General features: G+C 44.4%; 7 protein-coding genes across 7 annotated transcripts; 2 read left to right on the forward strand and 5 right to left on the reverse strand.

The window, feature by feature from the left end:
• Positions 1-732: 732 nt before the first annotated feature.
• Positions 733-2,000, reverse strand: K450DRAFT_202460 (uncharacterized protein; the record flags this gene model as incomplete). Its single annotated transcript, XM_051584690.1, has 2 exons — positions 733-1,558; positions 1,645-2,000. 2 exons carry the CDS (start codon positions 1,998-2,000, stop codon positions 733-735), a joined length of 1,182 nt encoding a protein of 393 aa, XP_051440928.1.
• A 937-nt stretch (positions 2,001-2,937) lies between these two features.
• K450DRAFT_259413 (uncharacterized protein) lies at positions 2,938-5,493 on the reverse strand. The gene is made up of 4 exons (XM_051591997.1): positions 5,428-5,493; positions 5,216-5,364; positions 4,988-5,137; positions 2,938-4,915 (listed from the first exon to the last, which is right to left on the reverse strand). The coding sequence occupies exons 2-4, from the start codon at positions 5,348-5,350 to the stop codon at positions 3,083-3,085; spliced, it is 2,118 nt and encodes a 705-aa protein (XP_051440929.1). The 5' UTR covers positions 5,351-5,364; positions 5,428-5,493; the 3' UTR covers positions 2,938-3,082.
• Positions 5,494-5,801: 308 nt separating this feature from the next.
• K450DRAFT_259415 (uncharacterized protein) lies at positions 5,802-7,895 on the reverse strand. Its single transcript, XM_051591998.1, has 7 exons — positions 7,846-7,895; positions 7,215-7,743; positions 7,000-7,097; positions 6,769-6,937; positions 6,582-6,688; positions 6,435-6,513; positions 5,802-6,358 (listed from the first exon to the last, which is right to left on the reverse strand). Exons 2-7 carry the CDS (start codon positions 7,671-7,673, stop codon positions 5,855-5,857), a joined length of 1,416 nt encoding a protein of 471 aa, XP_051440930.1. The 5' UTR covers positions 7,674-7,743; positions 7,846-7,895; the 3' UTR covers positions 5,802-5,854.
• Positions 7,896-8,126: 231 nt separating this feature from the next.
• K450DRAFT_259424 (uncharacterized protein) lies at positions 8,127-9,246 on the forward strand. Its single transcript, XM_051591999.1, has 4 exons — positions 8,127-8,524; positions 8,600-8,664; positions 8,751-8,968; positions 9,054-9,246. Exons 1-4 carry the CDS (start codon positions 8,342-8,344, stop codon positions 9,113-9,115), a joined length of 528 nt encoding a protein of 175 aa, XP_051440931.1. The 5' UTR covers positions 8,127-8,341; the 3' UTR covers positions 9,116-9,246.
• K450DRAFT_259427 (uncharacterized protein) lies at positions 9,038-10,584 on the reverse strand. The gene has a single exon (XM_051592000.1). The coding sequence runs from the start codon at positions 10,536-10,538 to the stop codon at positions 9,378-9,380; it is 1,161 nt and encodes a 386-aa protein (XP_051440932.1). The 5' UTR covers positions 10,539-10,584; the 3' UTR covers positions 9,038-9,377.
• Positions 10,585-10,654: 70 nt separating this feature from the next.
• Positions 10,655-10,882, reverse strand: K450DRAFT_157746 (uncharacterized protein; the record flags this gene model as incomplete). The annotated part of the gene is made up of 2 exons (XM_051583985.1): positions 10,655-10,789; positions 10,856-10,882. Coding segments are annotated over 2 exons (162 nt in total), but the record flags the coding sequence as incomplete, so codon positions are not given.
• A 633-nt stretch (positions 10,883-11,515) lies between these two features.
• On the forward strand, positions 11,516-13,802 carry K450DRAFT_259432 (uncharacterized protein). The gene is made up of 4 exons (XM_051592001.1): positions 11,516-11,968; positions 12,046-12,435; positions 12,499-12,555; positions 12,618-13,802. The coding sequence occupies exons 1-4, from the start codon at positions 11,546-11,548 to the stop codon at positions 13,620-13,622; spliced, it is 1,875 nt and encodes a 624-aa protein (XP_051440934.1). The 5' UTR covers positions 11,516-11,545; the 3' UTR covers positions 13,623-13,802.

Genomic DNA, 13,802 nt, shown 5'->3' on the forward strand with positions numbered 1-13,802 from the left:
TTTGCCCTTCAGAAGGTTATATTCATGCTATATGTCCTTCTAAAACAGACTTCTTTTCCTGAGTGAACTGACTACAATTTATCATTCATGATACAACTCTCCAACCCCTTTAACGTCCAAAGCAGTTGCAAGTGTATTAGTAGCAGTTACGCTAATTCGCTCTAAGATTCAAAGGAGAACTGTCTTGAGCTGAAAAAGAGAGCATGCAAGTTTTTGCTAAACCAGTCATGAAATGGGATTGGCAACTCGATAAAATTTTCTCGATAAACGGTTGGTGGACAGTTGCATAACCCCAGCCAGCAAAAGACGGCCTGGGTAATCCAGACTGCTAAGAAGCTGGTCCAGACAATGAATGATTTGCCATATTTGCTTGTAAAACGGGCGAAAGCCATGTACAATCCTCTTTTTTCTTATTATTTGTTTGCACGTTTTTATGTGGACGTGCGCAGGCTTAAAGTGATAGAATGTGGATCAGCAAACACTACAGTTGCCTAAACAAAAAAAAAAAATCCAGTCCATGAAGACCATATTACGTTTATGTACAGTACAGAAAGTGGGGATTGAACAGGAATAGAGATTTTGGTTGCTTGACTTCATGGCCAAATAGTACAAAGAATGAAATATACAGAAATATAGGTTCCGTTACAAAATAATAGGGTAACGATAGGTAAGCGATAAATAATACGAGGGTTTTGAAAAGTATTGCAATTTGATTGGATTGTCATCCTTCGCTTATGCTGCGAGCGCCATGTTTTGCTGCCCATTGGAGCCATTGGTAGCTTTGGTCTCCAGTGACATCTCTGGGATGTCCTCATCGACTTCTAAAACAGCTTCAAGTCCTTGATCGTAAGAAGAAGTGTGCTTGACAGTGGCATCATGCGCCTCCTTGGCGTCACGAAGACTCAATTCAACAAAGTCGGCCAATTTGTCATCAGCACGCTCGAGGATCTTCTTGTCCTTGACGACTTCACGTACACAGAACCAATCGTGCACACAGTCCTCCATGACGGTTTCAACATCCACGCCGTCGTCTCTAGCCTTATTGGCCACATCAAGAGCATCATCTCGAAGCACTTCCTTATCACCAACATAGAACAGAACATGTTTTGGTAGGAAGGCTTGGAAACCCGTGGTTAATTTGGCGATACCAAGAACGCGAATGGCATCGGGTGGCGTATCAGGATCCAATGGCTCAAAGTAGTCTTTCTTGATGACTTTGGCTGTGTACTGTGATACAAAGTCATATTTGACGTTTTCTTTCCAGGACTCCGAAGTAGTCTCATCGGTCACGAGAGGGGAAATCATGACTGAACCTGCAGGTCGGGGCAGTTCTTCAAGTACAGGTTGAGTGGAGTTATCGTCGTCGGTGTCCTCAGTGACAATTTCGAACATGCTGGGATCATGTGTGATGAATAGCATTTCCAAAATGAGAGCAGCACCAGCGCTATCACCAATGGTGACAATTTTGTGAGGCTCGACATTTAAATGGCGTGTAAGATATTCATAGGCTCGGACAATGTCCTCTACCGGTGAGGGATAGCGGTGTTCGGGCGCCAATCTATAGAAAGAAAAGTTTAGAAGGTTTGGCTTGAGTTACACAGGAAACTGGAGTTCATAGTTGCTGCCTGACCCCCAGCTACTTACCGATAGTCAACAGACATGATGATGGCATTCAGTCCATACTTGAGCTTCAGGGTTTTAATCCATGAGATATAAGCATCCATATACATGGTTGGGGTACCAAGACGGAAACCTCCACCATGGACGTTGAAAAGCACCACATTGGATTCGTCGATCCTTTGTCTTATGCTGCCTTCATCGAGACCACTGACGTCTTCACCGATCCAACAACCTTTCCACTCCAAATTCCACGTCACCTTCTTGATCCAAGGCTTATGTTCCTTTCTTGCTCGAGTAACGTCGTTTAATATCAAACGAGCTGCTGGAGCAGGCATGGCAAAGACCTTTCGTAGCACCTTGATGGTGGTGGACGGAGGCATTTTGCGCAGAGCTTTTCGGATTCCTTCCATGATAAAGGCAAGTGAGAGAGAGAGAGAAGTAAGCGAACAAAGGGCCAAGCTCACAAAATATAAATAATGGCTACTCAATTCAATGTCTGCCGTTAGTGTTACAGTCATTTCCTTCTCACACCATTCCCCGCACGGTCTGGTGTTACCTGCTAATCCATTTTTCATCTAGTAAAAACCCGTCAGTTTGCATTGCATCGTACACATATCCTGGTCTGCCACCATGCCGATACATACATCGTCCGTCCTAGCGACGCTTGGGTGTGTGTCCATAGAAAGAGGCTCAAAAGAAGTACCCCAATGTCGGGTGCACTTCACCCATGGCATTTTCACATGGGTACGTTTCCCAAGCATGCCCAATAATATAGCCTAAGCCGAATTTTTTATTATACAGTAATGGATAAATATAGCCCATTTACGATGAGCCAAAAGTTCCAATGGGAAGAGGGATCTTCCAACGTGGGTTCCACTTGTCAGCTGCCATGCCATGTACGTCAAACAACTTCAGGCCATTCAGGCCAACCCAACATCGCCCTTGTCCCCAGAAACAAGTCGATGAGAAGAGAGCAAAGAGCAGTAGAGTACAGTATATACTGTAATGGAAAGGTTAGTTAAGGGCGTCATTCGGTTCCAGGTAAGTGGAGTTATCATTTACCAAGGTTTTTGATGCAAGAAAAAGGAAATCAGAAATAGAAGGACGAATATCGGTGGTGAATCAGGGAAGGGTAATAGGAGTAGAGGTACAAAGTACCGCATGCAATACATGTTGATGCTTTCAGGTGGGGCCAAGTGGAGGAGCAAAGTCCAAGTCGTCTGCTTAGAAAATTTTAGGATGGAAAAATAGGGATTTCCAGCGGCTTCCACATTCCTTCTGGCCTCAGAACAAAATGACCCTTTTTCCCTTTGGTTATGTTGATATAATCAATACACTATTATTTATTTTTTAGAAAGAAAAAAAAAAAAATTAAATAATGTCCATTCAGCTGAAAAACAAAAAATGCACAAGTAATGGGGTCGCTTGCATGATGGCCCTGCCAGTCCCGCCAAGCCGTCCGTTATTCCCAAGAAGTAGGTCCATCGACACAAAGTTCCTCCTCATCTCCTACAGAAGATAACTCGGAATTGCTCCTTTGTCTCGATGTTTCAGGTTTGGTTTGCAATAAGGGTTTATCCTGTTCTCTGCCAGCAGGCATGGTGGGGTGACTTCTACTACGACGGCGCATAAGCTTGGTTTGCTTGAGAGCTTGAACAGCAGGCACAGGAATGGGTTTGTCCTCTTGCTGTTGCGAGCCTCCAAACGCCCGAAGTTTACTGGTCCAATCCCACATACTCTTGTTTTTCGTCACCTCGTCATTGCTATAGCTACGCTGACGGAGGGTTTCCGCGTCGTGTTTTGCATCGGGTAATTTGGGAGGCTCCGTAATCACCAGCCTTATTTTCTCATTGTCTTTCTCCATATCATTCACACTACCAATGGAGATATCGCTTTCATGAGATTGCCGTTCATACGCTTGATCGTCTCTCAGTTTCTCTTCACTTCCTTCCAGGAAAAATCCTTTGGGGATACCTATCAAACTGGACCCACGGGCAGGCACTTTAGGTCCACCAGGGTGATTGGCATCATACGATTGTCGCTGGTAACCAGGTGAAGCTGAGTAACTCCTTCTCATTCGGTTTCGCATTTCGTGGCTTTCGCTATCGGTGGAAGGGGTTCGTTGCAGAGACACACCCACCATCTTGCGAATCATCTCACTTTCCCGTATGCTTCGGAGCTCCTTTTCTAAAATGGTTCTATAGCACTCCAATTTGGTGTACCGTAACCGACAAGCTTGCAATCGACTGCTGGTTGTTTCTGCATATTGAAGGATCTTTTCTCGAGTAGATTTTTGAAGTGGAACAAGCACCATCAAATTGCGCCGAAAATAGAGGTCTTGTTCGATCCTCCTTGAAAGATTGTCAATGCCAACCGAGAGATCTGCCATTTTTGCGTGTACCAGCTCTTGCCGTCGAATAACATCTTCATGCCGACTATGCCTTGAACTGCCGTTATGAGAACTAGTCATTCGGATTCCAGTGGACTTCATACTGGCGGCATAATTCAGTTTACCCATCCAGTCGTACATTTCTTGTTCGTTTTCTGCTCTAAAAATGAATTGCTGTCCATCACCTGTATGAAGTCGGAATGCATTGGGATACTTGGTATATTGCTGATCGCAAAAGCATACAGAATCAGTGAGCGATATGATCTGCACCGGTCTGAGATACGATGATGGTATGGATGAAGATGTGGTCGAGATGGAAGGGGCGAACGAGGCAAAAGATGTACTGGAACGAAGCATAGGTGAAGACGTTCGCTCAGGAGGAGTTGCTTGACCAGGACTTGGCGGTGCTGTGCTGTTTAGTATTTCGATGGTGGGGGTCGCCGGTAAGCTGACACTTGCCCTATCTGATAAATAAGATTCACTTCTGGGTATGTCGAACCAATCCAGGAAAGCAGAAATGTCGGCAAAGAAGATGAGCTGACTACCACTGAGGATCATACCAAAGGTTCGCCATCCGCGTACATTGGCTCGCTTGCCTCCTTGCATGAGTTCATATTTTCGATCGAGAACGCCGGCTTGCGCAACTCGAACCATGTATCCCGCATCCTTGTAGACACTGGTGACTTTTGAATAAATAGAAGACGAGTCGTTGGAAGTTTTGTTGCTCTGGCCATCGGAAAGAGGGCTTGATTGCTTGGTCTTGACTCCACTCAACGTGAACGAAGGTGCGCGCGAAAATGCTCGCCTAAGAGCATCAATGTCAAAGTAACTGCCTTTGAAGTCATATGGATTATCGGAAGGCAATAGCCTCTCCAGTTGAGCTTCCAAGTCATTGTTGACAGGTATCTAAAAAAGAACGAGGAGTAAGTTTCACTCGGGGGAATGTCCCAGCGAGTTTCACAAAACCCTATGTCTCACCTGGTTGCTCGGTCCATCTGGCTTAGCTAGCTTGGGGAGCCACGAGGTTTGCCCTCGGGTATCTGCAGCTTTGGTTAATTGTCGTTCTTGAATAGGGTCCATGGGCTGTGCGTACTGGAACTCGCAATTAACAATGTTATCATATATAACCTGCATAGATCGTCATTGTAGGAGGTTATCAGTATTGATCAGTCCATTTAAGCTATGGGTTCTAATTGAGCCCCTTACGTCTAAAATCTCTGCGGGTATATTCTCTCCTCCTTCTATCAATCGAGTTCTCATGATGAACGTATCGCGGGTCATCTTGCGCTTCACATTCTTGTTATGTGCATCTGTGTGAAGCAGTAGGATGGAAAAAGCCATAGCGTACGCTGAATCTATAGTATGTGACCTTAGTTTGGAGTGGGACAAAGTTATGGAGGGGGAGGGCAATATCATACCGTACGATTCAGCTAAATCAGGATTGCATTCATGGTAATGTTTTGCGAATGCCTCTAGAGCTCTGTCTATCTGCTGGGATTCTTTTGGAAGATGAACCTTTGCAAGAAGTCGTCTAGACGATGGATAGAATCAGTAGATGATAGCTGTATAGTCTTTCCATCTTAAATCAAGAACCAACCTAAGAGCTATATCAATGGCTTCCCCAGTGAAGTCAAAGAGCTCCAGCTCTGCCTGGAATGTGCCCGTCCCGTCTCTTTGATCCAGATTGTAATATTATCAGAGAGCTGGAGCTTTCCGAGTAGTCTGTTGAGGCAGCGCCAGTGCTGGACGGAAGTTGGGAAATCTTCGCTGTGACTGCAAACGGCCAGAGTGTCCTTTTTCCAAAAAGTTTATTAAGAGGAAAATAATTACCATGGAGTATTTTATTTACAGGGTTAACATAAATAGATATGATATTATCAAGCTAGATATCATCCATTGCGACACATATTCCTGTGTTGCAGCCGATCGCTGAGTACTGAGAGCATCAATTCGATTATAGAGTAATAAGTTTGGACTGGTTGAGCCCAAACCATGTATAGCGCCACTAGTAGCCATGCCAGTAATAGCACGAATGATATCTGCAGGCTGCATGGCAGATTTGTTCTGACTTATTCGCTCAGACATGTAGGTAGCCATGACACCTGCAGCAAATGGAGTAGAAAATGAAGTGCCGCTTGATACGTACGTCGCTGTATCAGAGCCTACCCAAGTTGAGCGGATCTGAACTCCTGGGGCAAACAAATTGACACAGGGCCCATAATTACTAAAACTTGCAACGTTATCAAAACGATCAGTCGATCCTACTGTCAGTGCTGTGCGAGCACTGGCTGGACTGAACTCGCAAGCGTCTTGTCCAACACCACTTTCGTCCCCATTTCCAGCGGCCGCCTAAGCAAAAAGAAAAAACATGTTTAACACCCCATTGAAACCTCTCATGCTTTTTACAAGCAGTCCATTCACTTACAACCATGACGATGCCTGCGTTGACAAGTGCCGTAACAGCTTGGTCCAAAGCTGTGCTTTTTTGAGTACCGAGAGATAGGCTAATCATATAGCAAGTCATTAGATGTCATTTTTTCAACACACTACTTAGGGAAAGTGTATGACTTACTTGACAATTGACCTATGGCTATTTCCAAGTTTCTTCGCAGTTTTTATAACATACTGCAGCCCAAACAAAATATCGCTGACAGTCCCGCTGCCATTCCTGTCTAGGGCCTAAGAGTGAATCCGTTTGTGAACAAATTGGGAAGGTTGGTTTTATGGAAAAATAAATAAACGCGAGCATCATTGCTTACCTTGACGGCAATTATTTTTACTTTTTTTGCTACCCCATAAGCATTTCCACCAATGATACCAGCAACAAATGTGCCATGTCCATTATCGTCTATGTCTACGCTGTTGTCCACAGTTGTGATTCCCCATGAAGCTCTTCCACCGAAGTCTGTATGTCCGATATTGACTCCACTAAAAAGAATGTTATTGAACAGTTATATGCTGCTTGTATGCCAATAGGATGCGCTACTTACGTATCAATCACATAGGCGACAATTCCTTCTCCGGCACTTTCAGGATACGAGTAGTCAGTTCTGAGAGGCAAGTATTTTTGGCTGATACGAGCTAATCCCTATGGACAATGTATACCACCATAGACATGTTGTTAGTACGACGAGAGGAATAGATTTCCATAGTCTGGGCAATGGCAGTTTTTTTTTCCTGCAAGCACATCAAGGTTTCAACTTACCCAGTTTGGAGCATCCGTTTGAGTGACAGTCTGAGTGCTATTCAGCAAGGCATTGAAGGTCTCCCCACTTTGAGATCCATCGAGACTTGGTGCATCGCTACCCTGCTCTTCGACGTCTGGAGTGTCCAGCGTTCCATTGTATGGAGCAATGTGAACAATGCTATCTGCTTCAATACCAACAAAACTTGGGTGCGTTTTCAAGAATTCTCGTTGTTCTTTAGTGAACTTCCAGACCAAGATATGTGTCGTATTATCAAACGTCAGAATCTCAGGTTTGGGCGACGTAGATGGCTGACTGGCGGTAAGAATATTATAATGAAGATTTAACGACAATTTTTCGATGAGTTCTGGCGGTGGCAGGCTAGAAAACATTGCAATTTGGCTCTGTAGTGCTTGCCTAACCGGCACAAGCACACAGGTCAGCACGGCCAGGGAGAGCCTCATAAATGGGGGTCGCATGATTAGTCTATTGCAACAACGTGGTACGCGCTGAGGGAGTGTAAAACAATCAGAAAGAAGGAAGAAAGATCTTGAGAGATTATTTGTTAGCAAATCTGTTTATTTGACGATGTGGCCGGTGAACCGTTTGTTTGAAAAAGCGGTTTCATCGATGTTGAGGTTGGAAACTCACCGAGGCGCTAGGCAGAGTCATTGACGCACATATCGTTGTAGAGAATTGACAAGGGAAACCCAGTGTTTGAATTAAATAGGTTCTAGGCAAGCGTTTGGATGGTGATACTCGAATGTTGATGACTACAGCAGAGAGACGGCGACGCCAAACCCACCATTGAATTGGAACTTTGGCATAAAATTTTCCCAGTTTGTTTGGATCGAGAAACATCATAATAGCCAATATAATTTTGCTAGAAGGTTTCGGGGTTTGTCGATGTGGACGTGCTTTTGTTGCTAACGCTTCCAACCAGTTGTTGTTCAAAGTGCAAAGGGTCAATTGGGGTTAGCATGCCGTGTGTGGGTTGAGAATAAATTTTCATTGGCCAGTTCGCTTGAATGAATGGGTTATCACACCATTTTGATCTTTTTTTGCCCGCTTACTGAGGGAACCCGCCTTACTACATAAATACAGTCAATCTTGTACTTTTCCCCACTCGTTTGTTACTACTCCCACTATGCGTGCTTATTACTACGACAACACCGAATTGGACCAAAGAGAAGTCCATGATTCCGGAAAACCAGTATCGGTCGACCAACTGAGTCAAGTTGGTGTCCTGTACTGGCGCATTACGGGTGACAATGCCATTGAAGAATTAGACAAGGTTGCTGCCGAACGTTCTTACAAGAACCGAGATCAGGTATATACTCGCTTGTTTGGTCTACACTTCGTGAGGGCAACATACTGAGCCATTACGCTCAACTTATACTTTCAGATTGTTGTCTCTCCTGAGGCCATGGGTGAGATTTACGAGACCAAGGTCAAGAGCTTCTTTGACGAGTGAGTGTTTGTTTTTTTCTTGCTTTCAGATTGCATTGATAGCCCGGTGACATTAATTCCTATTTTACCTTTTCCATTTGATATAGGCATCTCCACGAAGACGAAGAAATTCGATACATCTTGGGTGGAAGCGGTTTCTTTGACGTTCGTAGCGAAGGCGACGAGTGGATCCGCATCGCAGTTGAGCAAGGTGACTTGCTTGTTCTTCCCGCAGGCATCTACCATCGATTTACTACCGATTCCAAGAACTACATCAAGGCTATGCGTCTTTTCAAGGAAGACCCCGTATGGACTCCCATTAACCGTAAGCAGCTGTGTTTTTAATGTTGGTTTTTTGCCACATTTTGCTATTCAATAGACTCAACACCTTCTACCATATCCCCCTCCAGGCCCTCTTGCAGACGATATCGAGATCCGCCGTGAATATTTGAAGACTGTGTCTGCAAACTAAGCATTGGACATTATCAATATTATCTAGTCCATAGGATTCCCCTTGCCTTCTTTGCTATATTATGTTACTTAAAAAGGCCATTTTTTGAATAAAACACTGCTGACAGTGTGAAGTATATATTTTCGCCTTTTGAGATAGTAGTGGAGGAGAAGAAAGAGCAGAAACACAAGTAAAAGTACACAGGTTGAACTACACCATATAACAAAAGGAAAAAAAAAAAAAAAATCAAGGAACGGAGAGGGGAACAAGGAAATGGAGTTATTTACAGAGTATCATTTGGCAGCCATGGCAGTGAGGAGTTGACGATTTCTTCATCCAACATAAGATGATCCTCTTCATCAGATGAACAGCTCGACGATGGAATACCGGCGTAGGGATCTAATATCCAATTGGAACCAGCATGCACTAAGCATCCAGTACAAGAGCACGACGATCCGCAACGACATGTTACGATACGATTGCTAGGACGTTGAGGCTGCGATTGACCATGCATGGGAGTAATAGTGATACATACAGATTCACCAGGTAAAGATAAGTCGCCACAACAGGCACTTGATGGAGCAAAGGAACCGCAACAACTTTGATTTGACCGACGCTGCTGAATGGACAGTACTTGCTTTTGCTTTTGCTGGTGTTTCGATAGATCATTCTCAAAAATGGCCATCAACTCCGCTGCACTCTCAAATGTGAATGAATTCGCAAGGTCTTCAGTGAATTCGCCTGAAATAGATGAAGCAGAAGATATTGGAATATGGGTAATATCGTCGCTTTCATCGGTTGGAAGGCATGCATTTTGTTCAGCCTGATCGCCGTCTATTAGCATAGCAAGGTCGTCTGGCAAGTCATTCAGTGAAAAGTCGAGCGATTCAACCGCCTTGCTCTGTAAATCGGAGAAAATGGGCTCGGACGTATGCGGAAGGGGTGATGACAGGTGGCTCTGCAGCAGAGTTTCATTTGAGGTAGAGGCCGAGTATATATTGAAAGCGTCGGTGCCGAGCACGACGGCAGGTTCGGATTTGACGGAAGAATCGCTGGAGGGAACTCGAATCAGATTATGTGGGCCAATGATGCTTATGGGAGACGGTCGTCGGGATAGCGAAGATCTTCTACGTGGATGCGGTTTCTTGGGCTCAATTGATTTGTGAAAGACAAAAGAATAGTCGTTGTTATTGTCGATGGGAGGTAAAGGAGCTACTAAGTCCTTTGCGCTACTGGTTGCATGATCTGTTTCTTGTTTCGGGGCTATCAATGCCCAAGACCATGAAGCTGGGTCTTGTATGGATGGGGAAGATGAAGGGGGTGATGGGGTACTTTGTAGGTTACCATTTTGAATACCAATATCAACGGCTTGAGGAGACACTATGGGGCGGCGAAGGGATTTCTTCTTCGACCGTTTGCATGTGCAGTGACTTGCATGTTCCATATCACCCGAGTCGGAGGCAGATGTGGCTATGAGAGATGGCTCAGCTAAACGCCAATTTAGTTTCCTGTCATAATGTCCACTGAAGTCATCCAATACTTACATTGGCTTCGGTCCATACAGACGCATTTGACATGAACCTGTCTATTCCTACGCAGATCACGACAGTGAGAGCATTGTGTAACGGGCCTGCCCTTCTTCTTTATCTCGAATAGTGGTCTATCTGCATGCGTGCAATGAGACGATCGATGTCCCTAGGTATTACAGCATTAGTTTTATGGCCGTCATAAATCACCATGCGTTCTGGGTGGACTCATTACCTTGATGCAAGTGGCGCAAGCAAATTTGACGTCGTTTATGTACATGAGGGTTGAGGTTTCTTCTGTTGCAGTATATTCAAGGAAAGGGGGGAAAAAAAATAGAAAAAAAATACGATAATATAGAAAAAATAAAATACGATAAGCAGATCAAATTACGATGCTCAAGGAACTCTCTATACGGAGAGGGAGATTTCAATAGAATAAAGATGACGACTGCTACTTGGACTACTTGATTTATAGATGAGATACATAACCTTGGAAGAGCAGAATAATGAAAGGGAGAAGAAGAAGAAGAAGAAGAAGAAGGACACTATGGCAATAAAATCATCCACTCTTTGCCTTTTCCCTAAAAAATACAATCCATACCAAAGTAGAGTTGGGGACTGTCAAAGAACGAACTCAGGCACGTCAAGTGTGCTTTGGGAGATTGCGGCATTTTTCCACCACACAGAACTCTCTCAACACTGTAACCCAGAAGCTGGCCAGGGTTAGGGCTCCATCCCAACCGTTCGCGCGATTTTCGCCATTGACGAAGGCTCCGATTGACCTTAGCGGCAGCTGATTTTTACAGCGTGTGGCGAGTCACGTGCTTAGCCCTAACCCTCGTCTTGCTCAGTGCAGGCTGGCTGAGGTTGGAACTTGCGGTCCTGTGCACCCTACCACACACACTCACCAAATGAAGAGATTCAGATGCTTCCGTCATTACAGTCTATCCAAACATTGCTAAACGAGATCAGCTACTATGCTCAACTATTGACAGCCTTACTTTCGCTAGGAGGCATCATCTACTCGCTCATTCGCCATACCGACACTTATTATGCCTTCTCTGAGTGGTTAGATATCTCCTTTTGGCCGGCTTTGTATAACCTTTATTATTATTCTGGGTTGCCGCTATTATTGCATATTCTTCAAATTGATGTACTATTCTCACCCGGAGGCTTCTTGGAGTTTTTTTCATTTTTATCTCCTGCATTAACTGCTCAAGATGAAGCTGCCATGCTTCATGCCGTCGATACCAAACCTCCTATAGCCGATCTATGCTCGTCACAACCATTGTATATCAGCGGCTTGGTCAACACTGGTAATTCATGTTTTTTGAATTCCGTCTTGCAGGTAAAAAAAAAATTATATATCATTTTTAATGCAATATCCCCGACCTTAACCCAAATGGATTACGCTTCAATCATAAGGCCCTGTCTGCTACCGATGGAATTCAACCATTCCTAAACCTTATTGCCCATTCATCACCTTCTACCCCCGTGGCCGCTTCGTTATTATATACGCTCAGTCTATTATCATCCCCCAGTAGAAGACGATCATGCTTCCGACCAAGACATATTGTGCGGGCCATGAGTAACCATCGTCGTGTGATCAACAGGGAACAGCAGGACGCTCAAGAATTATTTCAGCTATTGTCAAGTGCTGTCAATGAAGAGGAAACATCGGTTGTTCACCGCAATCGAACCAACGGTATAGCTGAAGTACTGGTCAAACCTCAACAGATCAAAGAGCGATCTCCTTCCAATCCGCTGATAGGACTGTCTGCCAACCGACTTTCTTGCTTACAGTGCGGTTTTACAGTGAGCCATTTTGTTTAATCAGATTAGGGAAGTATTGCAAACTTTAACCATATGACGTTGTAGGAGGCTATCAGGCATTTCACTTTTGATAATATCCAGCTCATACCCCCATCCAATGCTGTAAGTAACAAAAACAACCATACCAGGTTACTGGTAGTTCCGTACTCATCCCTTGTCTTCAGCATTCTATCAGTTTGCAACAGTGCCTACAACGGTACACAGCGATGGAACAACTCAAAGATGCAAATTGCCGCAATTGCTCCATACGTGCCACACTTAAGCTGCTGCAAAAGGAAATGGCCACACTGAGTGTTAAAGCTAAACAAGTTCATAACAGGATGGAACAACGCCAGTTGCTTGATCATCTTGTTACGCTTGATAAACAATGTCGACAGCTGGACGACCGAATACGGAGCGGACGCATATCTGAAGATTATGATGACGATAGTCTGCGTATTAAATCCATTGCAAGCTTCGCCTCCACCAAACAAGTCATGATCGCCAAGCCGCCCAAAATCCTATGTTTGCATATCTCTCGTTCAGCATTTCATGAATTCGGCGGTTTGCAAAAAAATATGTGCCAGATTGTGTTCCCCGAGATACTCGACATCTCCGCATACTGTACAACAGGAGAGCTTAATGTGCACCCTGACCAACCTATTTCGCAGCAACCACCAGGTGCAGGACCTTACAAGTATAGACTCAAGAGTATCATCGTTCATTATGGAAGCCACAGTTATGGTCATTTTGTTACGTATCGTCGATTACCATGCCACTGCTCATGCCAACGATGTCAGCATTTGGATCACATCTGGCTTCGGATATCCGACGAGAAGGTCGATCGTGTAAGTTTACAGGATGTACTACGGGCAAATCCATATATGTTGATGTACGAAGCTTTGGAATCCGAACATGGTGGCGACTCCGCACAACCAATGGTGACGTCCTCGTCAACTTCAGAAACACCTATACTTGCAGATGCACCATCGTCATTCGATTATTGCTATACAAGTGAAACGCCAGAGTCTTTAGAAGCCATCCGAATAGCCAATTCTCTTCTCACCAACGATGAACCCGCCGAAGAATCTACGGCAACGACCCTACCACGGCGACGGAAACATCATAAGAGAAGAAGTAGTAGTAAACATGTAGATAATCTTGTTACCTCGGTTGTTACCGTACAGTGACGGACTATGTCGCAATTGATCGGCTGTAAGACTCAATTTTTTTTATTTTTTTTTGTAAATACAAAATAGCGCTGCGGCTTGTTTCTCCCCGCTATTACCACGCATGGTACCGTTTTCCCCTTCTTTGCTTTTTTATAAATCGAAAGCTTGGATGAGTACCAAAATATATCTGTTGATTTT

The sequence above is a fragment of the Umbelopsis ramanniana genome (assembly GCF_025399195.1).
Source record: "Umbelopsis ramanniana AG unplaced genomic scaffold K450scaffold_75, whole genome shotgun sequence".
Lineage (NCBI taxonomy): Eukaryota > Fungi > Mucoromycota > Umbelopsidomycetes > Umbelopsidales > Umbelopsidaceae > Umbelopsis > Umbelopsis ramanniana.

Excerpts from the sequence above, each read along its gene's own strand:
- K450DRAFT_259432 (XM_051592001.1), top strand. The coding sequence starts at position 11,546 with ATGCTTCCGTCATTACAGTCTATCCAAACATTGCTAAACGAGATCAGC. Across the intron at positions 11,969-12,045 it reads TTTTGAATTCCGTCTTGCAG|GCCCTGTCTGCTACCGATGG; the intron begins GTAAAAAAAAAA and ends TTCAATCATAAG. Across the intron at positions 12,556-12,617 it reads TCATACCCCCATCCAATGCT|CATTCTATCAGTTTGCAACA; the intron begins GTAAGTAACAAA and ends CCTTGTCTTCAG.
- K450DRAFT_259424 (XM_051591999.1), top strand. The coding sequence starts at position 8,342 with ATGCGTGCTTATTACTACGACAACACCGAATTGGACCAAAGAGAAGTC. Across the intron at positions 8,525-8,599 it reads CTTACAAGAACCGAGATCAG|ATTGTTGTCTCTCCTGAGGC; the intron begins GTATATACTCGC and ends TTATACTTTCAG. Across the intron at positions 8,969-9,053 it reads CGTATGGACTCCCATTAACC|GCCCTCTTGCAGACGATATC; the intron begins GTAAGCAGCTGT and ends ATCCCCCTCCAG.
- K450DRAFT_259415 (XM_051591998.1), bottom strand. The coding sequence starts at position 7,673 with ATGCGACCCCCATTTATGAGGCTCTCCCTGGCCGTGCTGACCTGTGTG. Across the intron at positions 6,938-6,999 it reads GTCGCCTATGTGATTGATAC|TGGAGTCAATATCGGACATA; the intron begins GTAAGTAGCGCA and ends CATTCTTTTTAG. Across the intron at positions 6,514-6,581 it reads AGCCATAGGTCAATTGTCAA|CCTATCTCTCGGTACTCAAA; the intron begins GTAAGTCATACA and ends CTATATGATTAG.
- K450DRAFT_259413 (XM_051591997.1), bottom strand. The coding sequence starts at position 5,350 with ATGGCTTTTTCCATCCTACTGCTTCACACAGATGCACATAACAAGAAT. Across the intron at positions 5,138-5,215 it reads TACCCGCAGAGATTTTAGAC|GTTATATATGATAACATTGT; the intron begins GTAAGGGGCTCA and ends CGATCTATGCAG. Across the intron at positions 4,916-4,987 it reads CAGATGGACCGAGCAACCAG|ATACCTGTCAACAATGACTT; the intron begins GTGAGACATAGG and ends GTTCTTTTTTAG.
- K450DRAFT_259427 (XM_051592000.1), bottom strand. The coding sequence starts at position 10,538 with ATGGAACATGCAAGTCACTGCACATGCAAACGGTCGAAGAAGAAATCC.